We start from the raw sequence: 25,963 nt of genomic DNA on the forward strand, positions 1-25,963 counted from the left end.
CAACAACAATTGTGTAAATCAGTACGTGACATGATTTCAACTGAGTATAATCTTAGTACTCAAATGATTTGATTTTATACATTTTATAACCCGTTTATCATATTAAGTGTTTGAACCCAGAAGATCACGAAAGAAATTTTGGTTCTCCGCAAAGTTTTCGTTACAGTCTCTGCTGGCATGAGATCCGTAAATAAGTAGTTCAACTGGACTAGGTTTCAAACGATATGCACTATCAATACTTATTGCTTATTCTTGCCATGTTTTTTAGATATCTTACACAGAGCAATACGTTCTCGATTGTCTTCAAACACTTTCAAAGACTTTTCAACGTCTGCGTTCATTTACTATACTAGGTTTAATAAATCTAGCCTCCTTTCTCGCCTCTGCTACTGCGTTCAGTTCAACTTCAGCTTTGGAACTTGATACACATTTTGTAGCTTACTAGCCCCGGGTGATTTCTCATAAAATATTCTTAAGTTTCATCAATAACTACTCGTACTTTTCCTATTATCTATGCTGACGGTCCAGTCAGAAACTGAAAACATTTTCAGTTCAAACTTTCACTTTTTCCATCTATCAGTTTTTTCTGACCTAAATTTTTTTTGGTTTGGACAGAAAGACGGAATTTTTATCGATAGGTAATTTAAATGAAAACTTCTTTCAATATAGTTTAAATTGGTAACCTGAAAAAATGACGTAAAAATGATCAAAACCATAAAGAGAGGGAAAAGTTGATTCCGAATTGTTTTAAATCACTTTATATTGAAACTCGAATAACTGTCAGCAACAGGACGGAAAAAAGAGTAAAATAGTCAAAACCATGTCGAAACAATAGTGGAAATGTAAATTGTTCTGTTTTGAAAAACATGTTTTTTAAAGCATGTAATCTATGAGCATATTCAGATCTATTGTTACTGGAGGTAAGTTATTTTCAAGGACGATTCAATGATTGAAAACAGGTTAATAGTTTTTAACATTTAGGCAACGAGGATTAATGTTTTTGCTCCGAAAGCTCTTGTAACGTCGCCATTTGTTCAAATGGGCAGCATAAATTCAGAGTTTTGCCGAATGCCAGATGGCCGGCCAATTTGTCCAGAATGTCATGCGAATTTTGGCAAAATGCAGGAGCCCGAGAGACATTTCCAGACCAAGCACTCAGGTTTCTCTTTCAAATGCGAGATTTTTGGATTGGAGATTAGTCGAAGAGATAATTTTAAAAGTCATCTTTCGAAGAAACATGGATTATCGACTGAATTGGTCAATTTAATGGCTGATAAGGCTGTTTCGTAGGGAATCTGCGTGAAGATGCTCTCTGGTAGTTCGATCTGACACCAACTTCAGTATCAATCCTTTTGAAGGGGCTGGGCTCTACACGGTTCCCAAGCAGTTGTCTGTGATTATGTATTGCTCAGTTTTTCTGCTAATTGATTTGACTGAAAGATAGAGGGTTTATAAAGTATTGAAATCATTGCGTATTCTCTTAGAGCTTTGAAGTAATTTCTGTAGATATAACATTTTATTTAACATGCTATAATTGATCAGGTTTACATCCCAGTTTTCTGTCATTTGTTATTACCCTTAGAAACGTCGATGATTTTTTTAATTAATGCATCGTCAAATTTTATGACGCCGTGCATTTTCAAATATAGACTCTTTCAAAAAGATTAAATTTTTTAACCACTGTTTTGTTTTTAGTCGAAGAGATAATTTTAGAAGTCATCTGTCGAAGAAACATGGATTATCGACTGAATTGGTTAATTTAATGGCTGATAAGGCTGTTCCGTAGGGAATCTGCGTGAAGATGCTCTCTGGTAGTTCGATCTGACACCAACTTCAGTATCAATCCTTTTGAAGGGGCTGGGCTCTACACGGTTCCCAAGCAGTTGTCTGTGATTATGTATTGCTAAGTTTTTCTGCTAATTGATTTGACTGAAAGATAGAGGGTTTATAAAGTATTGAAATGATTGCGTATTCTCTTAGAGCTTTGAAGTAATTTCTGTAGATATAACATTTTCTTTAACATGCTATAATTGATCAGGTTTACATCCCAGTTTTCTGTCATTTGTTATTACCCTTAGAAACGTCGATTTTTTTAATTAATGCATCGTCAAATTTTATGACGCCGTGCATTTTCAAATATAGACTCTTTCAAATAAATTAAATTTTTTAACCCCTGTTTTGTTTTATGTTTCAGTCTGTCATTGTAGATCTCCCGGATTTTAGCAATTTAAAAACGTGAATTTCAGAAAAGAGGTCATATTGAAAAAATGCAAAGAAAGCACGAAGAGGTCAAAAATCTTAACAGTTTGAACGTTGCATTTTCAAGTCTCAGTTTTTCTGCGAGAATTGAAAGTTTTCAGATAAGAATGGATTCAGTTTATGCGCTTAATGGAGCGCAGTCCAATCTTGTGATCAATTTTGTCATAAGAATTGATGGTTGACAACAGTGGCAATAGGCACAAACCGTGGATTTAAATCAGTGATTTAAATCAACGGTTTGTTTTAAATCAACCGTTGATTTAAATCAAATCATTGATTTACAATTTCTCTGACTTCGTGTCACGTGAGGTTTACTTGCAATTCTTAGCTATGAGAAAGTGCAAATAAACCTCACGTGACACGAAGTCAGAGAAATTGTAAATCAATGATGATTGTACGGAATGTAAAAAAGGCGGTAATAATATAATTGGACTGCAGAAAAAAATAATTGGTCCTGCGGTAGTAATATCATTGGGCTGCGGAAAAATAATTGAATAGTTGCAGAAAATTTCATTATAATTGGCAATTGAAGTTAATGCTCTTTCCTCAACAGCAACAGTGTAAATCAGTACGTGACATGATTTCAACTGAGTATAAATTTTAGTATTCAAATGATTTGATTTTATACAATCGATAACCCGTTTATCATATTAAGTGATTAAACCCAGAAGATCACGAAAAAAGAAGTTTTGGTTCTCCGCAAAGATTTCGTTACAGTCTCTTACACAGAGCAATACGTTCTCGATTGTCTACAAACACTTTGAAAGTCTGCATTCATTTACGATACTAAATTTAATAAGTCTAACGCCTTCTTTTTTCGCCTCTGCCTCTGCGTTCATTTCAGCTTCAGATTTGAAACTTGATACTCATTTTTGTAGCTTACTAGCCCAAATGATTTCTCATAAAATATTGTTAAGTTTCATCAATACCCACTCGTACTTTTTCTTTTGTTGACGGCCCAGTCAGAAACTGAAAACATTTTCAGTTGAAACTTTCACTTTTTCCATATATCAGTTTTTCAGACTTTGTAACCTGCAATTAAAGCAGACAATTTTTTACGGTGCTCCAATGCTGGTTCCCCAGATTTTCTATAAACGAACGCAAAATAATAGTGGTATCTGCAATATCTGCTCTAGCGTTCAACGCCAAGTAAAACGTCCTACTTTTCCGCTGGAAGACTGCATTTCTTTTTGTTAACACTGAATTAGCAAGAAAGTTTTGACAGCTTTTATTTTGACCTGTGAAGTGTCGTAAAAAGCTCTGAGGAGTCCTGAAAACGAAAATATATTTGTGCTGTAGTTACGGTTCAAGCACTTGGAAAAGGAAGTTCATATTATATTTATTTCAGCATCAGATCTAAAGCATTCGAACGCTCAAAAAATAATATTGGTTTCGATAGAACAATAAGCTACATACAAGTAGGGTCAAAAGGAAGACAATATACTTTATTAGAGAGCAATTCATACTTCCTAATTTTTTTTGGCTTGGACAGAAAGACAGAGTTGTTAGCAATAGATAATTTAAATAAAAACCTTTTTAAATATAGGTTAAATTCGCAACCTGAGAAAAAAAACGACGTAAAAATGATTGATCGAATACATAGAGAGAGGGAACAGTTGAATTTCGAATTGTTTTAAATCACTATATATTGAAACTCGAATAACTCTCAGCAGCAGGACGGAAAATAGAGTAAAATAGAGAAAACCATGTCGAAACAAAAGTTGAAAAGTTAAATGTTCTATAATAAAAAACGTGTTGTTTTTTAGCAGGTAATCTATGAGCATAAATGAAACAGTGTGCGCTAAAAACGGCCTCTTTCCAATACGAGTTGTGATCATTAATGATAGTCGAGCGAGCGGCAAGATGGACTGAATAGGAGAACTAAAATTTAACTATGTCAATAGTTCTTTTTCAAAACACTTGTTTTCGAATTAAAGAAATATCAGAATCATAAAAAGTGATTCACACAGTTGAAGATATGCACGAATGAAATTAGTTTGTCGCTTTAATAACAATCGTTGTGATTTTTTTGAACGGCAAGTCAACAAAAACTCGCGAAAATCTGGATTAGTTTAATTTTAACGATTTTGATTGAAACTTTTTGCAATTCGCTTGATTTGATTAGGTTCATTTTTTTTGTTTCTCGCCCCTGAGTTCAGTTCGCTGGCTGGGTTGAGCATAGTTTCTATTTAAAAACACTTTTTCAAATTTCTTTTTTTTGTGAGTGCTGTTTTATGAGTGCTTCATTTTTTGGAAGTTTTTCGAGAATTTTTGTCTAGGCTTTGTTGTCGATCACTTTTTTATTTCGTTTTTCGTGTTGATACGGAACATTTTTGGGGATATTCTCAATTTCTTGCCTTTGTTTTTACTATGAAATCGTTTTCAATTGTGCTTCTACGAAAATAGTGCTCTCCTTCAACAAAGGTTGTGAAAAAACAAAAGAAGAAAAGCTTTGATCTATCGTTACAACTATCAGTGAGATCAGACCAATCACCAATAGAGTATTTTTTTTCAGATTTGGAATGGACTTGATAGAAATTTCCCTCTCAGTGGAATTTCTCCCTACCAAATTGACCTCAATGTTTGATTCACTGACTTTCTATCTTACATGCAATCGATATTATGATTCGATTGGCGTGATTACAATGAATCCAAAGTATGATGAAGGTCTTCCGAAGTTTTCTAAGAATATGAGTCTCAAACCTGTTTTGAAAAGAAAAACGTCTGTTGTTGATACGACCAGCCCTAAAAAGGTAAGTGTGTGTTCTTTCGGCTGATATTATTTATATTTCAAGCGTATATTACAGAAGCCAAAAAGCTAAAAATCTGACGATAGGGATCCGTTTATTATTTATTACATTAAATTATTATTTATTACATTATTATTATTACATTAAATCAAATTTCAACATCGTCATCTGATTTAAATGCCTTATCTCATCGTGTTCTCGATCCCAGTTTTTTTTTCTGAAAAAATAGGTTAATTTCATTTCTTTTCCAGCCAAACCCGGCCACATATGTTAATTTTCATGTGTCTCTTTAGCCACCTGTACAACCTATTGCTAGTAAATCAGCTCCTAATAGTCCCAACACTCAATCAGAAAGTGTGGTTCCTGAGTTTGGAACGATGCCGGATGGTCGTCCAATTTGTCCGATCTGCTACATGACATTTGCACGATTTGCAATTGCTAAGCGACATTTTGAAGTTAAACACACCGGAGTTGTGTTCAAGTGTGAAAAATGTGATTCTGAATTTGGTCGCAAAGATAAATTGAAGACTCATTTGATGTCAAAGCATTTATTACCTTCTGCTGCAGCAAAACTACTGACAGACAAAGCCTAAAATTGTACTTGATCGACACCAAATTAAAAGTTACTTAAATTTAGATTTGAATTAGCTTATTTTGTACTGTAATATTTTTTCCTTATTGCGGTTGTTTAGCTGTTTTAGTCGTATGTTCAGTTCAGCAGTTAATATTTTGTTTTATAAAGGTATAGAATTTATATATAATAGAATTTGTGTTGCATGCAGATATAAATGTAGAATTGATAGAGATTGTATAATATCAAGGCTGCGACTAGAAATTGTTTTTGAATTTTTGCGCATCTAAAAAAATCATTTTCTCTAGGTTCTCAATATCGAACATAATTCATCATATTATTAATTTGCCACGAGATTCTGAGGCAGCGGGATAAATTGACCTCAATACCCCGCCATTAATGTGACCAATTACAGGGAAACTTATTTCTTTAACAAACTGTTTTCCAAAAAATAAAATGTTCGTTTAAAAAACCTCTTCTTTAAATTTTTAACTTTTTAAATTCAATTTGCCACATGAGACTCACCCATTCCCAGACCTTCTTTGTACCCTTCTTTGTTATCAAATTAACTATTTTTTTCTTGAGTTGATAGAAAACACATTTTTCGTCTTATTGGTCATCAATTAACATTTAGTTGGTTAGCATCTGTGACCATGGGGTTCATCGGAGAGTAGTATGATCCAGTTGCTGCCAAAGACTTAGTAAAACTTCTCAAGCAAATATTTTTTTTGATGGTTAATTTACAACAAATGTTTGATTTTTGCCCAAAAAATAACGTCTATATTTTTTAATGCCTTTTTTTTACAAAAACAGCTATCGCTTTTTGTTACTACTGTAGGAAAAATTTTACGAATAATTGAGCTTAATGAAGTGCACAAACGCCTCCAAGAGCAACTTAAATTGTTAAGTTAAAGTAGAGTCAACCAAAATTTAACGCTACACACTATCAAAGCCCAATCGATTTGTTCAGTCTTTGATTATGAAGTTAGCTACTCAGACAAAGAAAAAGATTATACGAAGAAAATCCGAAGAAAATGTGACAATATTTCTGACGTTCACGTTCCTTCTTTTTTCAAAAGTTGTGCACCTGATTTTTATCGTTTTTGAGTCCCATACTCAGGAAAATTGAGATTTTGTAGATTGAAATTGCAGAGAAATGGAGAGGAAAAACTTGGAAATTAAATAAATTTCACATTGGTCATTCAAATCCGAATTGAAGATTTTTTCCAGTTTGTTTTGGGAAAATAATTTCTATTTAAAATCTCCTGCTTTCATATACCCATTTAAACCCCATTTTTTTCATATAATTTTATCGAACCTCTTCGATTTTAATCTGAAAGCAACAACTTGGAGAAAAGCGTGAGCTTGAGGAGATCTATGTTTTTGTTTTTCAACCAATCGGATATTTTTTTCGCTTCAATATTTATCTGTAGTAAAGAATATTTTGGTATATAAATGAATTAGAGCCCCCTAATGTCTTTTAATGCCTCTTACAACCCTCTTAATGAATTTTGTCTATTAACGTTTTGTTTTTGCTATGAATATTTTCATTTTTTGTGGATTCCGTTTGTGGTCAAACGTTTGCTTTGCTCTGTTGATTGAAGCCAAAACAAACAGGGAAATATCGATTTCATTTTATTATTTTGAAAGCATAGAAAACAGATACATTTTTGAGTTTTAAAAAAAACACATTTTTTTTAAATTAATTCTTTATATAATCAGGTTTTTCTGTTTAAAATGAAATGTTTTCCAATTTTATAGTAAGAGAGCGCAGTTAGAGCTTTTTAAAAAGTTCTTTCTCTGAGTTTCTTAGTCGAACACTGTTTTGTTTCAGAGGATTCAAACTCTGAAAGGCGAGAGCGAACATCTCAAAGTTGATTATAGAAACAAGATAAACCAGAAATTGAATTCGTTAAATTCAGTATACGTTGTAAATTATGTTTTTTCGCTAATATTAATTTGAATTGATCTTTAGATTTTCAGTAACGGAATATCCACCTTGCAACTGGAGCAATTTATACCTTCTTTTACATTCAAAATTTTCAACATTCATTCAAAAATTGTTCTATATATATAATTCGAAAAGCTGGCCTCGCTTATATGTTCCCGGATGTTGAACTGTGCTTTAAGCAAATGTCTCTTGCGTGCTTCCAATAGCAATAGAGGTGGAAAAAACATAACCAGCAACAAGAAAATTTAATGGCAAATAGATTTAAACATTTAAAGGCGATGGAAAGCAGGTGAGCATGCTGCTATTTGATACAAAGCGGCTTCAATCAAGCAAGCAAAACATAATAGCATCATTTCAATGGAGGCACTTGCTTCACGACCCAAGCACTTTGTTTTCATGGACAGTTTGGCCGTGCGGTATAATGTTGTCGTCGCAGGGAATAACACTCAACAAGAAGCACTTATCGATCTTGAAAAACTGCATCCAATGGAAACGAAATCCTTGATTGGATGGAAGACTTCAGTTGCGAAGCTTATCATTTCGACAAAGCAAAAGTGTTTTTATAACTTCAGTCTCTTTCCAACTTTACAGCCGCTGGACAGTCCAAGATAGACCCGGGGCATCTTTTTGACGCCATCAATTGTTCAAATTCCGATCAATCCAAGCGTGCAATGACATTCCCAACCAAGGTATTGAACCTGGCTAGTCATTTGGCGTCTTGTTGCCAAGTGTGAAGCAAAAGAAGCAACTTCTGAGGTAGTTGACTTGTTGGGACCAAAGCAACTACAAGTTGCTGTTAAGAGAGGATTCGAGAGTATAGTGCATGCCACCAGAATAACCTTTGAGAATTTGAAGAAAACTATACAATGTGGCTTATTCGAAATTGATTTCAGAAACGCGCGTTCAGTTCATTCAAGTGTATCCTTAGCCTCAGCTGATCTGATCATTTTTTATTCCCAGTATAGTTTCCTTTGCCTCCTTTTGTTACTCCCATCATAGTGATTTGTTCTGCAACAACTCAACAGTTCACATTCAGTCTGGAGTGGAACAGGGAGAACGAGGGGACCCATTTTTGTTTTTCCTGACCATTTGGCTTCTGATAACTGAAATTGAAAGCACATTATCAAGCCTCGCGCAACACTGCTAGTATCTGGATGACGGAATCTTCGCTTGTCCTGAAACAGAATGGTCTGAAGCGTTGGAAATTCTAACAGTATCAGGAGTAAAATGCCGTTTAGAACTAAGGAAAGACAAATGCGAGTTGAGGTAAATCAAAAACATGAACTAATTTGATCAGAGGAACAGATTAGATGGATTTGAACTCTTAGGAAGTGCTATGGGATCTGATGCTTTCGTTTCATCTTAACTCTTGGTGTGTACAGCCAATCTTCAAAAGACATAAAATTTTGTCTGTGTGGCATGCTATGTAATTTAGGCGAATCATTTTGACGTTCTTTTTTGAGCTGCAAAATTTTCTCAAGGGATAACCAATCGCGCCCAAAGTTCAGTACCTGCTTTGTTTTCCAATTGTTTTTTTTTCAAAGTTGCTGATAAAAAATCAGTTTTATTAAGTTTCAGTGACCACAGGGGCCAATCATTTGCTACACTGTCATAAATTGTCGTCTTTCGGAGTATGCTAATCCGAAAACAGAAGAAAAGTATCGGCTATTCAAGGAAAAAAGTGAAAAGAGACATCCTCGTTCCTTTGATTCCACAGAGACTTCATCTGCAAATTCGTGCAGCTGGGGGCGTAATATTTAAAAATTGTCGCCACATTTCTCAGCTTAATGCCTTTTTTCATGAATAAAGAGAGAAGTTTCGCTGAATTGAAGGGCTGAAATGGATGTGGTAATATTTTTAATAACCTTTCGTTACAACTCAACGATTAAAAAACAGATTGAAACTAATCGATTAAGTAAATTGGTAATGCCCTCAATACTGTAAAAAAACGGACATGGCATTATAATGCTTTGCGACTAGAATTAGTAAGAAGCTCCTATTTTTTTTCTCGCTATTGTTGCTACATTGAGTCCTGGAACTTTGCAGTCAACTGCACAGAACAGTGGCGAAATTTAATGAACTGTTATAATCGTATCCAGAGTTAATTAATCGAAGCTAGTATGCCAAGGGTTCACAGCATGTTTTCAATTTAATAAAGTGATAGGAGGACTATTTCTTCTTTTTTGACGTAGAACTGACGGGAAATTTGAGATGGGAATCCATATTCTCAGGTTTGATTTCGTTTGGAATCTGTTTTCAGAACTGGTATGGATTGTTTTCAATTCACGTTAACTTTAAGCGACTTCGTCATAAACCAGCTGTACAATCAAAATCTATTTGCCTATTTGACTTCTGAGGTGCCACTTCACAGCCTGGGAAATGTGCAAATAACCAGCAATAATGCTGTTAAATTTTCAACTCCTGTGATAAAACAAGAAGCTGTACCGATAAAAAGGAAACCCAACGACACAGTTTTTGCCAAACCCCAAAAGGTATCTTAAGACAATAAAATTTGTGTTAAGGTGGACCATTATCACAGAACTTGTTAGCCTCTTAGTTTGTCGCAAGTAGATATCAAAACCTCCGATATCAGTCACCAGCAAAACTTTTCTTTTGTTCTTGTAGTTTTTCTATATAATGAATGTTTTGTCGCGGATCGATTGCTATTTGTGAAACAAAAACAGCCGAAAACTCTGAATCCATCAATTTGTTTTTTTTCACAGAATTGTAAGATGATGCGCATTTTGATTTTTGCAACGAATTGGTTTTGCGCGCATACTGGAGCACGACACAACAGGAATAATCAATCCGAAAAAGTAAAAATGTCGAAGAAGTGCTTCAATCAGAAAATTTTGCTGATATAAACGAAGAGAGCAGTTATGAAAACATCTTGCTGGTTGTAGTTTTTATAGACAAATAGATAGAGAGATTTATTTAGCTTTTTTCATAGAAATACAATGATGTAAGGATGATCAGCGGGGACACCTTTTCGGGTCCCCTTTTCAGGTCACCCTCTCATAATGGTAGCACAAGACAAAATATACTTTGCAGGACACAAGATAGTAATGCACATGGCAGAAAATAGGACAATATTATGGAAGATCAACTATTTGGAGCGGTTGCCATAAACATATTAAACAAGTTCAGAATTATTAGATATCAGAATATTTCCATTTGTGACAAATATCAGAAAGGTTGTTCCTGGAAACCTTTTTTACATTATCGGGTAACACTCCAATTAATCTAAGCTTATTACATAGAACAGAACTTCTAACTTGAAATGAGTTTCTCTGAACTTAAGTTTTTTTAAACGGAATATTAGGCAAATGCTGTGTACTATTCTTGTATTAACATCTTCATTTTATCATTACTTAACTTGATACAATGATACCCATTTAGAGTTTTCAGAACAAACTTGAGCAATCTATATGAATGCAATTCGTAAACAGAGATTATTGTTTTGTTTTTGAACATGTCATTGCAACTGTCCCGCTTTTTTTGAAAATGTATTATTTTCAAATTTTTTTATAATTGAATATTGGGAAAGAGTGAAGAATAACAGCGACACTTTTAGAAAAGTATGCCATATCGAATTATTGAATTTACATATGTTTTGTAAAAGTTTAACAATTTACTTCTAGGAACATAGTACTTAAGTAATTCCACGCTGCTTGCTAAGTATTTTACATGCGAAATGTGAGTTTTAAAAATTAGTTTTGAGTCTAAACGTATGCCGAGATATTTATATGTATTATCAACTTTTACATTTTGGTTATTTAAGTCGAAGCGTGGGTTGATCTTAAGCGTTTTAATGTTCAATTGAATGGTTTTTTCAAGAATTAAAGCAAGCTTGTTTTCAGTTAACCAATCATTTATGTTTTTAGGATCTGATTCTACGTCTTTAATAGAACAACCAGTTGCTTCAACATTAGTATCACCTGCTAACAAAATTTTTTAGCCTTTTTACAGATGTTCGGCAGGTCATTTATGTAAATTATGGATAGAAGAGGCCCTAATTTTGAGCCCTGGGGAACATATTTTTTTCTGAGAGGAACTTATTCCATTTAATTCTACTCTTTGCATTTTGTTCCCAAGATATGATTTAATCCAAAACAGACACTTGTTTCGTATCCCTTATAATTTCAACTTACTGTTTAAGATGTCATGATTAATTGTATCAAACGCTTTTTTGAGGTCTAGAAAAAACTAATGATGTTTTTTTCTGATTTTGGCGTATTGTATCTGTTGGTTGAGCCAATGCATCAGTGGTGATGTGCTTTGTTCTAAAACCAAACTTTTCAATTTGCAGTAGATTAAAACATTCGATAAATGAATATAGTGGGTGGTACATGACTCTTTCGAAAATTTTGCTCCAGACATAAAAGGGATATGGGTCTAAAATTATGTTCATCAATTTTGGAGCCTTCCTTATAAAGCGGGAAAATCTTAGCTTTTTATAGTGCATGGGTAAAAACGGCTGTACGGAATGGAAGATTAATTAGTTACTCCAAGTATACTTCTTTTACGGAACCAGAAATTTTGATCAAAACATTGCTGAGGATGTCGTCCCCTGACGATTACTTGTCTAAACCTTGAGTGATTTTCTGAATTTCAGACCAAATTGTTTTATATAAAAACATGGAATACGTTTCGATGTGCTTTGTTCTAAAACCAAACTTTTCAATTTGCAGTAGATGAAAACATTCGATAAATGAATATAGTGGGTGGTACATGACTCTTTCGAAAATTTTGCTCCAGACATAAAAAGGATATGGGTCTAAAATTATTTTCATCAATTTTGGAGCGTTCCTTATAAAGCGGGAAAATCTTAGCATTTTATAGTGTATGGGTAAAAACGGCTGTACGGAATGAAAGATTATTTAGTTACTCCAAGTATACTTCTTTTACGGAACCAGAATTTTTGATCAAAGCATTGCTGAGGATGTCGTCCCCTGACGATTACTTGTCTAAACCTTGAATGATTTTCTGAATTTCAGACCAATTTGTTTTATATAAAAACATGGAATACGTTTTGATCTTTAGTCTGGGTGTGTTATTCTTTTTCAGGTGTTTTGTTAAGTTTATAACTATATTGATAAAGAAGTCATTGATAGAGTTTTCATTTTTATTTGTCTGGGTTCCTCGATATTTTACGACTATTGGATGGAACAAGAAAAGCTTTGGATGCATTTGTTTTCCCTTCGACTTCATTAAGAAGTTTGCGTGTATGTATTAAATTGCCAATACATTTGTCAAATTTATGATGATGATTTGTTTTTGAGTTGTTAGGATTTCTTTTTTTAAGATTGTCCCTAGCTTTCTCGAAACAGCAAGCGGTGATTCAAACTGGTGCTCTTTCCATTTTCTGTGACAATTGTTTCATTTTTTTCAAGCTTTTCAGTTTTTTACAAAACCACTGCGGACATTTGCACTTTGTTTTTTTGATTGTTATTGGTGCATATACATTTGTTACCTCTAAGAAAAGCCTATTAAAAAATATCAATGGCTTCGTTAACATTGCTTTGACTTAAAATTGATTGTTCTTTTTATTCAGATGGTTATTGAAGTCACAGACATATTTTTTCACTAGCTCCTTACAACTTAAGAATTTGGTATCTCTGTACACTTTTTCATTATTTGTCTTTGTTTTGTGAATTTTAAAATTGAGTTGCACTGGAGTGTGGTCACCCAAAAATTTTTGTTGAAAAACGTCCCCTTCTCCTCCACTGTTTTGGAATAGAAAATGATCTGAAGAATTTGATGATGTTTCTGTTAGCCTGGTTAGATTATCGCAAATGAATTTAAAATCGTAAGCAATTATGATATTTCTTTTTGGAATGCTATGAATATCTTGGTTGCCTGCCCCAAATTTGATAGTATCAAACGCACCCTTGTTATTAAAGAGGGAAAAAATGGAAAATATATTGACTGCTAAAGTGCGAAAATTATATTTGCTATAACACATTTGATCAGCAAAATACTCTTGATCAACAAAAACTCTATAAGTTTGTGTCTGGTTTCGTCTCTTTTCGCATAAATTTTTAATAAAAATTTTTTCAGTTCAAGTGTTCTATGTTCGATTGAGTGCGTAATTTTATAATTATATGAAAAATAAATTAGTATCGAACTGTTAATTGTTTAGTTTTCAAGGCTGACGTGAGGAAAGCGAGAAAAAGGCAATCATTAATGTTTCCATCTATATTGTAGTTCATTGTTTCTTGCTCGTTAATTATGGAACTCCTTATTTTTATGTGTCGCTGAAATGCTTTAAGGAACTCAGATCCTTCTCAAATGATTTTACGGTAGTGTATTTTTATCTTTTCCACAAGAAGATATGTTTTCAGTGTTTTTTTTCGTTCCCAAACGTCTGCTTTTGAACGGCTTTGATTCATTCAACAGAAATTGTTTTCGTGGTTTGGCCTAAGTTTCATTTTTCTTTGATTGGTCTCATTATAAAGCCCGTACAGTATAAAACTTTTAGAAAGAAATTTTTTTTGAATTTAATCGGTTCCAAGCAATTATCGGTGTTTAAAATTTTTTGAACGTTCAAATGTTAGTCGTTGTTTTTTTTCCAAGTTTTAGGGGTTTTTTCTATCAAATTTTCTTAAGTTTAGCCAGAATTTGTTAACAATAAAGTTATTGCTTTGCCTATAACTATTGAACAGGGTTGTTCAAATTATAGTTCTTATAAATTTAGCTAAAAATTTGCTTATTTTTTTCAAGTTTCAGCCTCTTTTCATCAAAATTGGCGCCAATTATGCTACTTTAGCCCAGTTTCCTCAAATATGGCGGAAGTGTAGACCGGAAAAATTGCTGTCACTCTTCTGCATAAACTCAAAAAGGGGGTTTTACTTCTGCCTCCTATTAGGGTGTTCAGCTGCTTCGGTTACACATGAAAGTGTTACTGGTTGATGTTGAGCGTACACCAATATCTAGGCTAATTATGGTCTAATAGTTGTTTTGGACAATCTAAATTGTTATGACTCTATTAGGTCGAGGGTTTGTTTAAAATCTATTCAGCATTATTTTTTTATGTTAGACACAGATCAAAAAAGTTTTCTATGGAAGATTTTTTGACAGCACATGTTTACGTGAAGATGAGGTTATTATAGATAGTGATCAATTACGATGGTTTCAAAGAATTTCTTAGTTTTTATGGCTTCGACAAAGTGTTTTTTCTAAATTTTATTTGAATACTTGTGTTCTGACCGGATTTGTTGTTTTTTGCATAGCAGAGTACCAGTAATAAAAGATCCAGTTGGCTTTCCTAATTGGTTTAGGTTAAATAGTGCTTTCAGTGGATAAGTCTTAGTTCTCCTATGTCTTTGAATAGTTTTTTATAAAAGTTTCAGGCAATTTTTAAACTTTGACAGTTTTTTTCTAAAATCTCTCAATTTATTGCTTCGCCTCAGGAAAGGCAGGATGTATTTTTTAGAGGAAAAATTTATAGTGTTTTGATTAATGTTTTCATGGCTTCGTATTGGTGACACGAGTTTTCTTTACTTTTTTGACTTTTGGAATTTGACATTTTTTGTAGTTGGTTTTGTTGTCTTCTCAGATTTTCAACCTAACAGGTATCCTAACAAGTCTCGTTGGCTGTGAAAGAAAATGCAATTGAACATATAAAAACTTGCGTATAGTGAATGTTTTTAATGTCTTCGAAACCGTTTCTTTGCAAAATATATTTCAGTTTTTGACTTTTGCCAGTTTTTGTCGTTATTTTTTGGTCGTCTCACACATTCAGGATAATGACAGGTCTTGTTAAGATATCAACAAACCTATACAATGATTTCAGTGATTAGCTAATTGTATTAATGACCTTGTAATAAAGTTTCTTTTTTATTTTCATCGTTTTTTAACTCTCCCTTTTCGATTTTTGCGGGTTTTCGAAACCATTTTCTGTCAATATGTAGCATAGTCCCAATAAGCTTCTCATGTCTAGGAAAGATCAATTTTTGTTAATTTTTTTGTTATAGCTTCTGCGACTTAAATACTTTTGAGTTTTCTTAAGTAGTTTTTAAATATTTGCCCATTTTTTTTAAATTTAAATTTTTTTTGTCCTTTTACAGCGTTAATGACTGTTCTTGCTGGATTTGAACACTAGTGATTTTGAGGTTATATGGGTGACTAAATGTATAGCTTATGGTTTTAACTGCTTCGACACCGTCTTCTCAATGATTTTTTTAATTTTTAGTTTTTGCGTGTAATTTTAGTTTTGTAGTTTTTGGACATATTCCGGATAACGACAGGTCTCAATGGCTTCCTACGGGGTTATAAAGAACCCCTCAGATAATTTTCGTCGACAGCTAATGGTTTTTTGACATTGAAAATTTAATTTTCTAGGGTAAAGTTTTCTTGATGCGTTGATTTTAATATCTAATGCTCTTTCTGATGCAATTTAGAATTTTATCTGTTTTTCTTTGTCTGATGCCATTTTGAGTTTGTTATTAAGTGTTTCTTAAAAACAAATGGTTATTTTCGATCGTTATCATCGTTTGTTGTTTTTAATTAGGTTTGGTTATTTCGTCTCCTGGTCTCATCGATCGCTGGCGTCATCGGCTTTCTATGGTGGCATTATTTAGTTCATTGTCTCACTAGTGACCTGTAAAAAGGGCTCCGACGGAGTTACATAAGAATCCAACTAGTAATTTTGGTTGAAAGCTGAAGGGTGTTGTGCCTTTGCCGCTTTTGATTCTTGTTTTTGTTGATTTGTCACCGAACTTCATTAACGACAAACCCCATGGGCTTGAAGTAATGTACACGTTGATGTGTTTAGTTGAGGTTTTTTCTGATGATATTTTGACTTTGTTGGTTTTTTTCAAAGAATAGAGTTTTTGTTCGACCGTACTTATGTTTTTGTTGCTTTCTTGTTTGTCTTTTCATGTAGGGCTTAATAGTGTTAGGTTTCTTCTGATGCTGTATTATTTAACTCATTTACAGATTTGTGTTTAAAACCTTTTTTAAAACTCTTTAACCATTTTTTTCAAACAACATTTTTGAAAGTTCTCTTTCTCTTCCTCATATGGTAGACTATTTGATCAAAAATGTCAATGAGCGGGGCCGGAACATTATGTGCAAACTTAAATTACACAGCTTCCTTGTTAGTGACTGTTCATCACTAGGAGGATGTACATAGTTTTTTGAAGTTTGTTGGAGAGTTGAGAGAGAGAGAGAGAGAGAATTGTTTTTGTACAATTCCACACGATGAGTAGATAAAACGTGAATAGCATAATATATTTAAGCGAAGAGAAAAGCCTACCTGCTCAGCATGTTTCCACTTTTTTAATACTATGTGAACAACTATTAAATAGAACCGGTAAAATAATCTATGAACCCATAAAACTACTTTCAAGACCTTTTTTGGGATTTTTAAAACTTTTATAAGAAAATGTGTTAAAAAACTGTTAAAAGGTGTCCGAAAATATTCTAAAGTGTTGAAATTATCATCTCAAACTATTCTCCCATTTTCAAAAAAGATATTTGCGATCAATTCTGACCCTTAATCCTGAGAACCGTTAATGATATCTCTCTACAATTTTGTTTTTTATATAGAACGTTACTCTGTAAAAACGGACTCGTGCCTTGGGCTTTGTGCGAAACTAAATAGATTAAATGTTGTAACTATATAGCAAATTTTTCACTGTGAAGAACTGGGGAAAGTATAGCTTACTAAAGACGATATCTTTCCCGTATCCTTGCCCCCTTTTTGCTCACGTGGCATAAGTTGACATTTAACAAACAGTAAAATTTGGCAGCCTTTACTCTGTGTTTAGATGGTAAAATCCAGTTTTGTCGCTCCAAAGCCTTTGGCTGTGTCTTCTAATGTTCAATTGGGCAGTGTCAACCCAGAGTTTGGCCGAATGCCAGATGGAAGACCGATTTGTCCAGTGTGTCATGCGACTTTTGGCAAAATTCCAGAGGCAAAGAGACATTTCCAGTCAAAGCACTCAGGCGTGACTTTCAGATGTGAGATTTGTGGGTCAGAAATGAGTCGAAAGGACGTGTTTAAAAGTCATCTGATGAAGAAACATGGATTGTCGTCTACAGTGATTAATGCGATGGCTGATCAGCCTACATCGTGACCATCGTGGTTTTCAAACTCATTTTAGACCATTATTTCGTTCTGTTAGATATCAAAAGTAGTATCATTTCTGGTTTACGGGCTCCAAATGAGTCGCAGGCAGTTAGTTGCCTCTGTTTACAATGATAAATTTTAGTTATTATCTGTTTATTTCGAGCTGAGCTTTAAATCCGCTGTCTTAATTGACTAGTTGAAAGAATTGTTTTAGTTGATATCAAACAATGTTTGTAGCATTTATTTGGGTCCTTTGGTATTTGTAATAGTCGCCCTCATCTTCTGAGCCGGCTAATATTGCGGGCCTATTTTTTACAATTCAAAGAATTTGAATAGTACTAGGGCGCTGTCTTTTTAATCAAAAATTTTGGAATACAAGATATGCTGCACTTTTGAATTTGATGCAAGATATGCTACACTTGCAAAAATTTGTATCGGTTTGACTGATTGAAGAGTGGAGCGAAAGGAGTGGTTTTTGTTCGTACCGCTGTTTTTGAGAGGAAAAATTTTAATTTTTGTTTTAACTAATTTCTTAAAGTAAATTAAGGTTGTCTTGACCGTGTTTTAGAGTGTTTGATTATTATAATGAACTTTAAGCCAATTCGGAGGTTTTTGATTTTTTTTGTGGATTTTAAGACAATTTTATTGTTTAGTGGTTTCTGGCCCCCTGATTCGATTTATAGCATTTAGTGACAAATAACTAGACTCTTATTGCTTAGAGAAATTTGTCTATCGTTGAGAATTACGACCAAAAAATCGAGAAAATTGTTTGGTAACTACTTCTGTCGCTTTTTTAATTTTTCTAATTTTATTCAAAATTAGAGAAGTCTGGGATTCTGTTAAGGTTTGCATAATATCCCTCAACTTAATATTCTCAAGTACATCGGAGAAAGAGTTGTGTTTGTTGAAAAAGAGTTTGTGGTTGTTGTGTAAGAAGAATTAATTAAATGTTGATAATTTTTGCTTCAAATTAGTTGTCGGCTATTTTCATTGTTATTCGACCTGAAATCGCTTTTGATGCTTAATTCTGGTTGTGTAAATTATAATAGTCTCTTCGGAGGTTAGATTTTGAGGCGAAGACGACTCGTCGAGTCGTTTCAGGAATTCTTTCTGTTATGTTTTGCTAAGATCTGTTCAAATATTTTAATCATTTTTGAAGTAAAATTGAAGTGATGATTTTCGTCACGCCGAAATAGGAAGCGATGCGAAAATTGGCTTTGCAGTGTCAATTTTCAGTCTGTTTTTAAAATTGAGTGGTAAGAGGATCTTTGATCAAAAATTTGTTTTCTCGCTTGTAGTTTATGTTCACATGCGGCATATCGACGTTGATGTTGACTGTCTTTTCAATTTACTCGATCGAATTTTTTATATAGTATTCCGTGCCCATTTCTAGTAAATTATAGGTCTAATAGTCCATGAAATTTTTTGAGTTGTAGGTCAGGACTTGTCTTGTCATGGTTTTTGGGGGAAAAAAAGTTTTTAAAAAAGATTCACTTTACGAGTTTGCAGCTTGTTCAACATTCTGCGTGAAATTTTTGCTTTCAGTAGGCTTGTTTCACTCTTCTATTTTATATTCATTTTTAATCGACAGTACAAAACCTTTTCATTTGTTTCTATCAATTTTTTATATATTTAATTGCATTAAATATGAGCAAATTTGCTGAAAAGTGCCAACAAATTGCAGCTTTGTAATAAGATCCTTCACCAGTTATAATAGCTACGAAAATGCAGCGCAAAATTTTTTTGAACAAAAAAACCATTCTTTTTCTTTCTAAACAACAGTTTCAACTGTTCAATTTTTCAAATTCTTTCATTCGAGGTGTTTTTTGTCAATTGTGGCAATTGATTAAACAGGATTAGTTTAATCACGAGTTATAATAGCTACAAAAATGCAGCGCAAAATTTTTTTTGAACAAAAAATCCATTCTTTTTCTTTCTAAACAACAGTTTCAACTGTTCAATTTTTCAAATTCTTTCATTCGAGGTGTTTTTTGTCAATTGTGACAGTTGTTTAAACAGGATTGGTGTGAAAATTTTTTGATACGATTGACCTTACGCAGATGTTGAAAAAAGCGACAATAAAATTTTTTCGACATAATCACATAATCAGCATTTTGACAGCAGGTCAAATTTTGTTCAATTGACTGCTTTGGGTGGCTGTTTTTTATTTGGCTAGCAAGCCGTACGGTTTTTGATTCGTATACGGAAGTTTTTCTTTTTTCAATTGGCATGAAAAACGAATGAAAGTCATGTTCCAGGAAGGCATTAGAAGAACAATGGCCGTATCATAACAGAAAGGCTGCTAGATTTGCCATTTTATCCGGAGAAGGGTCAAGCATGAAAAATCAGGACACGAGAATTGCTAGGACCAGTGCTTTATGATAAGTGATGACGGCACAATAAAATATTTGCGCTGAATTGGGTTTGTCAACAAGAATAGTTTGGAACAATAACGGCCGACATCAGCCCAAAATAGAAAAGACAAATTCTTTTTGAAAAAGTTGAATTTTAAGACTCGATGGTACAAAAAACTACCTAAGCTATTCATCTGAGAATCAAACTAAACTACTGAAATCCAAAAGGCCTGAAAAAAAGAACTTTTAATTGCTGTGCGAGCGATAGCTGAGTGGCGTTATTACCGACCTTTGTTTGGTTGTTACAACCAAGCAAGGGTGGGCAATTAATATTTCTTCAGTTATTTCAGTTATGTAATGTTATGTAAGAAAAAATTTTGTAATGCATCTCAAAACATTATTGAAAACACAAAAGAGCAAAATTTTAACGCACTAAAAATTTTTTCTCCCGTAATTTCAGCATGCTATTGGGGCAATAGAAAAAAGGTCGCAGTTGTAACGTCAGAGAAAACAGTCAAAGTTTGACACTTCTCATTAACGAAAGTTAGTTTTCTTGTAGCTAGGTAAACCCTCAATTGACTGGTTTTTTGAAGTTATGTATTTTTATGTTTAAGCTTTCATTTTCAAGTAGGTTGAAGCCAAAATAAACAATTTGATGTCAAAATATATGATTTTGTAATGGAAACAATTTCATAGTCTATAAGCATATGTATTTAATTGCATTATATGAAAATTGCACCAAGTTTTGTTGAACTTTGTAACAATGCAACGTTGTAACAATGCTTATATTTAAGCTTCATTTTGAAGTAGGTTGAAGCCAAAAAAGACAATTTGATGTCAAAATTTTTAATTCTGTTATGAAAACAAATTTATAGTCTATATTTAAAGTATATTTAAATGCATTATGGAAAGTTTGCATCAAATTTTGTGGAACATTGTAACAATGCGGATCGTGGATCAATTAAATTTTGGAAATTGGCTATTTTTCCGCAGTGATTGAGTGTGTAATAAAGACAGTATTTTAATAAATGGACGAGGATTCTGCCATCCTGCAACCCTATAATTCAACCTATATTGTTAACGAACATATATCTGTAGCGCGTGTTTCAGAAATTGGAAACACTTGCTTCAAAAGAACTTTCTTTAAACTCGAGGGGCTTATTAAGAAAGTTCTTATACACTTTTTATCGGTCTCTTGAAATCCAAAAACTCAAATTTATTTCAATTTGGTCAAACAATTGTGGCTTTATTCCAGTTTGAAATTTTTATTGAGGACCGCAAAACGAAGTGAAGCAGATCCCGTATTGGCGACATGGCGCGTTTTCCTAATCAAAATTTCCCCAAAATTTCATTTTCGCCCCTAGGAGGACCCTTTTTGTGTTCACATAAAGTAGTGGATAAGAAACAAAATAACAGCTGTCAATGTCCACCAGTTTCCCGCTTTTATTCAATTTTCCACCAAATCGCTTACAAGTCCATCTTTTACAAACATCTCAGAAGCCAAGCTGGTGCAGTTTTTTTCTTAACTGAAAATTGCTTTGAAAACACGATTTTTGTGAAATCGTGTTTTGGCGACCCCTTAACAGTAAAAAGATTAAGGGGTCGCCAAAAACGTCTGAAAGAAACACGAAGAGGACAAAAAGTTTTGCAAAATCGGCCCAGGGATTAGGTAAATTTATTTTTATGAAGAACGAAGAATGGAAACACAATAGTAGTTAATTCGAAGCAAACGTTTTGGCCTTGAAAAATTTATAGTGTTAAAGATACAACCATTTAAAAAATCTGACAGGTTTTTCCGCATTTTAGACATTTTTAGACAAGCGTTTAGTCATCACTTTTCTGCAAACAATTGTAAACCCAAAAGTCGAAGGCCAAATTTTTTGCCAAAATTTGTTCAAAAATAAACTCCTAGGCCGAAAAAATAGGTTAACTTTTTCGTAGAGACGACACAATAAAAAAGAAGTTTATGTTGAAAAAATTTTTCCGTCCAATGGTTGAATTTTATCCTAAATAGCACAATTGATGACTGCTCAAGGCTATAACAGGATACCAAAATAATTTAACATCAGAAAAAAGACAGCTTTTGATTTTTCCCCAATTTTTCGAAAGGGAAAAAAGATTTATTTTAAAAAATAAAAAGCTGTTTAACTGACTATTTTTAGTACTTTATTCTAGAAACTATTGTCCTAACTATAAAAAGAGATCCACGCTAAAACATTATCATCTTTTCTCGGGTTTAAAAAATTGGAAAAAAAAGGTGGAAATGAAATTTGACGATATTTGTTTTTTAAGTAATTTATGATCGAAAGTTAAAACCTACGAAAAAATTTTGCGGATGCCACAAAAGTGGAAACTGCAAATTGAAATACACTAAACATGTTTCTAATGTTTCAATCAATTAAGCAATATCCATGAACCAGTTGTCATGACCCTAATTGCAAAGTTTACTGGCTATTTTTTTCGGAAGAAATAGACCCTTTTTCCAAACCTCCAGACAAATCAGCCTTGTTTCATAATTTTTTTAAAATAAAAAATACAGGACCTTGAACAGCTGAAACAGTCTTTTTAAAATGAATTGAGGGCTACTTGGACCGAAACAGGCTATCAGATTTATCTGAAAATGCATATACAGTCTTTTAGTCTTTTGTTGCTGTTTTGAATCGAACTAGTTTCAATTTTGTGTTTCATACATCTGTTGCCTCAGCAATTTTGTTTACTTGTGTTTCTCTAACATCTATTTTTTAAGATGACTGTCAACCTGAAGATAATTTGTATTACATATCTATTCATATTAGCAGCAATGTTGAAATAACTCAATGATTTTTCTGCTTTCCAATTAAATTTTGATTTTTTTTTGCTAAAAAACGTGAATATTTTACCATTCCGTTCCTTATTCTTCTTTTGTATAAAAACTGCAAACTGAACAGCCCACCTGTTTTGAATGTCTTTAAATGTTGTGATGATTTTCTGACTTTTTTGATAATTTTGCTTTTCATGAAAAGCAGTGCCAAAACTCCAAACGCTAGCTGCTTTCATTCGCATTTCTGGTAATTAATACTCGCAATTGCTGGCACTTTTGTAATTTTTAGTTTACATAAATATTTAAATAATATAACTTAAATTAAAATTTTTGCTAGGATTGCAGTCTAGCATTTTTCTCTAGATCCTTCCGATCTTTATTTGTCAATAATTTCGTCCATGTTTATTTTAGTTTTTAATCCACTTTCAATCTATTTTGTTTCAAATTATTTCAAATCTAACGATTGTTTCAGTACGTTATCAAAAAAAAAGGTTAAATTCTCTCTTTATTTGTAAAATTTTTTCGAAATGATTTTTAAAACAATTAACAGAATCCTCTATTCCTATTTTGTCAAATTGCACTTCTCTTTCTGAAAATTTAGAACATAAGAGAATTCCACGTCAAGGAGACAATGCTTTGTCACTTTCTTGACAAAACTGGGATATTTTTTGACATTTAAATATTAGATTTTTTCTTGAAATTAGAGTTGGGGTCGATGGTTTGTTATTCATATCTTGACACAATGACTTTGCAAATTCCCTTGATATAATTTACTTTTGTTTCCTCTTTCCTACGAAAACAGCAGTCATTTTTTCTTATTTGCTCACCAATAGTTAGAAACTCAGCAAAAAAACTTAGAATTAACAGGAAAATAATTTCAATTACTTTGTTGATAAGTAATCTCAATTATTTTGTTAAGCAGGGTTGGACTTCATTTACTATACCAAAACAATTGCAGTACCTGCACACTAAAGTTATCAAGAATATTTAAACAGTTTCCTTTTTAAGCTTGGTCTGCAATTCTTGATCGTAATTTATACCCAGTTTTTAAACTCAATTTTTTTGGTTGCTTGACCAAGTTGATATCGAAAGTTTACAAATGATTAAATGAAGAAAATTTTAAAATGATCCACGTTTAACAATTTTCCTTCTTGATTTATAATGCCAATTTTTATATATTAGTAGATGGCTCAAATATTAATTTTTCGACTTCAATAATTAACATAAGAAGGCAGCACAACTGAGAACAATTTTCGCAAAACTTGCTTTTGTGAATTTTGCATAAGGTCTGAAAAGTTTTTGGCTGTTAGTTTTTTCAATCATAAATTGAAAACGTTACCCGCAGTGCATTGCTCAATATTCCCTCAACTGTTAAATTATTTGGTTGGTTCACATCATGCTTTCTTTATGTGAATTTCACTGAAAGTTTGTTATCAATTATTTCTTAAATTTGGTGAATTGCTCTCAAACAAAACTTTTAACAAATTTTATAGAGGTGTTCATGTGTTTTTTCTTATGCAATTTTGTCCTTCAACCGTTTTTACGACGGGATAAATTGCTAAAATTACCGTACACATTTTCTTCCTAATGGTTCTCCCACAGTTTTATTAGTCTTTGCAGTGCACTACTAGCAGACAACCGAACTTTAATTATTCATTTTGTGCTTTTTGAAGTAACTCTCCAGATTCATCCGCCTTATCCGTACAACCAAATGCGTTAGTCTCCTGGTGTTTAATCTGATTACCTCCAGCCTTGAAACCGATGTTTATAAGATATGATTTTTAACATTATAGTGAAACTTCGTATCAGATTGAAAAACTTCGTATTCAACCAAATGAAAAGATAACAAAAATAGATGTTTGAGTTAAAAAAAATTGTTAAAAAACCAAATTACTAATTGAATTACATGATGCCATGACTCATTACAGCGCTCACGAGATCTGCCATTGAAAAGACTAAGAGAAAAAACAACAAACAACAAAATGAGCAAAAACAAAACTTTCACGTCAGAAACCCAATATCTAAATCTAAAAGCACCTAATAACAACGTCAAAATGCAATGAGATAAAACCTTAACTACACAAATTTAGTTTTTCCTAACTCTAAAGCAGATGTATGTTTTCCCTAATGAGACTAGGTAACAATTCGACAATGAAAAGAAGAAATGAGGTTTAAATCAAAAATCAATCAACATTTTTTAAACCAAATATTTTCAAAAGTCTAAAAAATATTTAGCTTATAACAAAATAATTCTTGATAAATTTACTAAAAAATCATTATGAAACCAATGGGACCTGTCTTTGGTTAGACTTATCCATAGGAAAGGATTAAAGTCTCAAAAAATCTCAACAAAATCACGAACAATTTGCAAAAACACAAATTATTGAAGCCATTAAAATCATTAGCTATTACCTGAACATTATGTAATTTTACTTCAGTTTTTCTTTATACTAATTCAGCTAAAATCATACTGAAAGAATAAATAAGTTCATTTGGGCCACATTTGAAAATCATTGGGATCTGTTATTACCTTAGTGTGCTAAAAGAAGAGAAAAAGAAACAAATAAAACACTCACAAAATTTTTGAGAAAATGCATCTTGTCCACCATACAAAACATCAGTTACAACATATCATTAGGCCTGTTTTTTTGAACTTCAGGGATATGGGTGGGACCTCTCAAGGACGAAAATAAGTTACAAGTTGACGAAGAGAACAACAAAAACTGAAAAGGTCGAAAATGTATAATATTATAAAATGAAAAACTCGAAAGCGTATAATATTATAAACTTCAATACCATTCGCTCTAAACTGAATGCTTCGGGTAACATCATTCATTTAATCGGCAATTACAAGTTTATGAGACCGGTCTGCAGTTTACGGCTACCTAAAGAATAAAAAATAGGCAAAAACAGCAAATTCAAAAAAATAAACGAGAAAAGTGTCAAAGCCATTGGAGAATGAACTTTGCAGTAAAAACTTTTCTGCTGTCAATTATTTTTTAAACAACAATGGGATTGTTTTTATTGTTACAAAACAACTTTAAAAACAACAAATTTAAACAAATATATTAAAAACAGCCATTAAATTCAATAGCCTTCAACGGAATAAAAATGGAGTTAAATAAACCCGCTAAGTTTTTCCTCGATGGGAAAGCAGTGATATATTTATTCTTAGGTCATTGTTGACTCATCACAATAAGTCG

The 25,963-nt window shown here is 32.8% G+C and overlaps 2 protein-coding genes across 3 annotated transcripts in view; both read left to right on the top strand.

Moving 5' to 3' along the window:
• Nucleotides 1-25,963, top strand: part of LOC142337764 (dynactin subunit 4-like) — a 618,078-nt gene that overhangs the window by 396,897 nt on the left and 195,218 nt on the right. The gene's annotated exons all lie outside the window — the stretch shown is intronic.
• LOC142337769 (uncharacterized) lies at nucleotides 9,796-17,810 on the top strand. Its single transcript, XM_075387271.1, has 2 exons — nucleotides 9,796-10,023; nucleotides 17,305-17,810. Exons 1-2 carry the CDS (start codon nucleotides 9,799-9,801, stop codon nucleotides 17,611-17,613), a joined length of 534 nt encoding a protein of 177 aa, XP_075243386.1. The 5' UTR covers nucleotides 9,796-9,798; the 3' UTR covers nucleotides 17,614-17,810.

Source organism: Convolutriloba macropyga, chromosome 4 (assembly GCF_964194025.1).
Source record: "Convolutriloba macropyga chromosome 4, txConMacr16.3, whole genome shotgun sequence".
In the NCBI taxonomy this organism is placed as follows: domain Eukaryota; kingdom Metazoa; phylum Xenacoelomorpha; order Acoela; family Convolutidae; genus Convolutriloba; species Convolutriloba macropyga.

Excerpts from the sequence above, each read along its gene's own strand:
- LOC142337769 (XM_075387271.1), top strand. The coding sequence starts at position 9,799 with ATGGATTGTTTTCAATTCACGTTAACTTTAAGCGACTTCGTCATAAAC. Across the intron at positions 10,024-17,304 it reads TTTTTGCCAAACCCCAAAAG|ATGGTAAAATCCAGTTTTGT; the intron begins GTATCTTAAGAC and ends CTCTGTGTTTAG.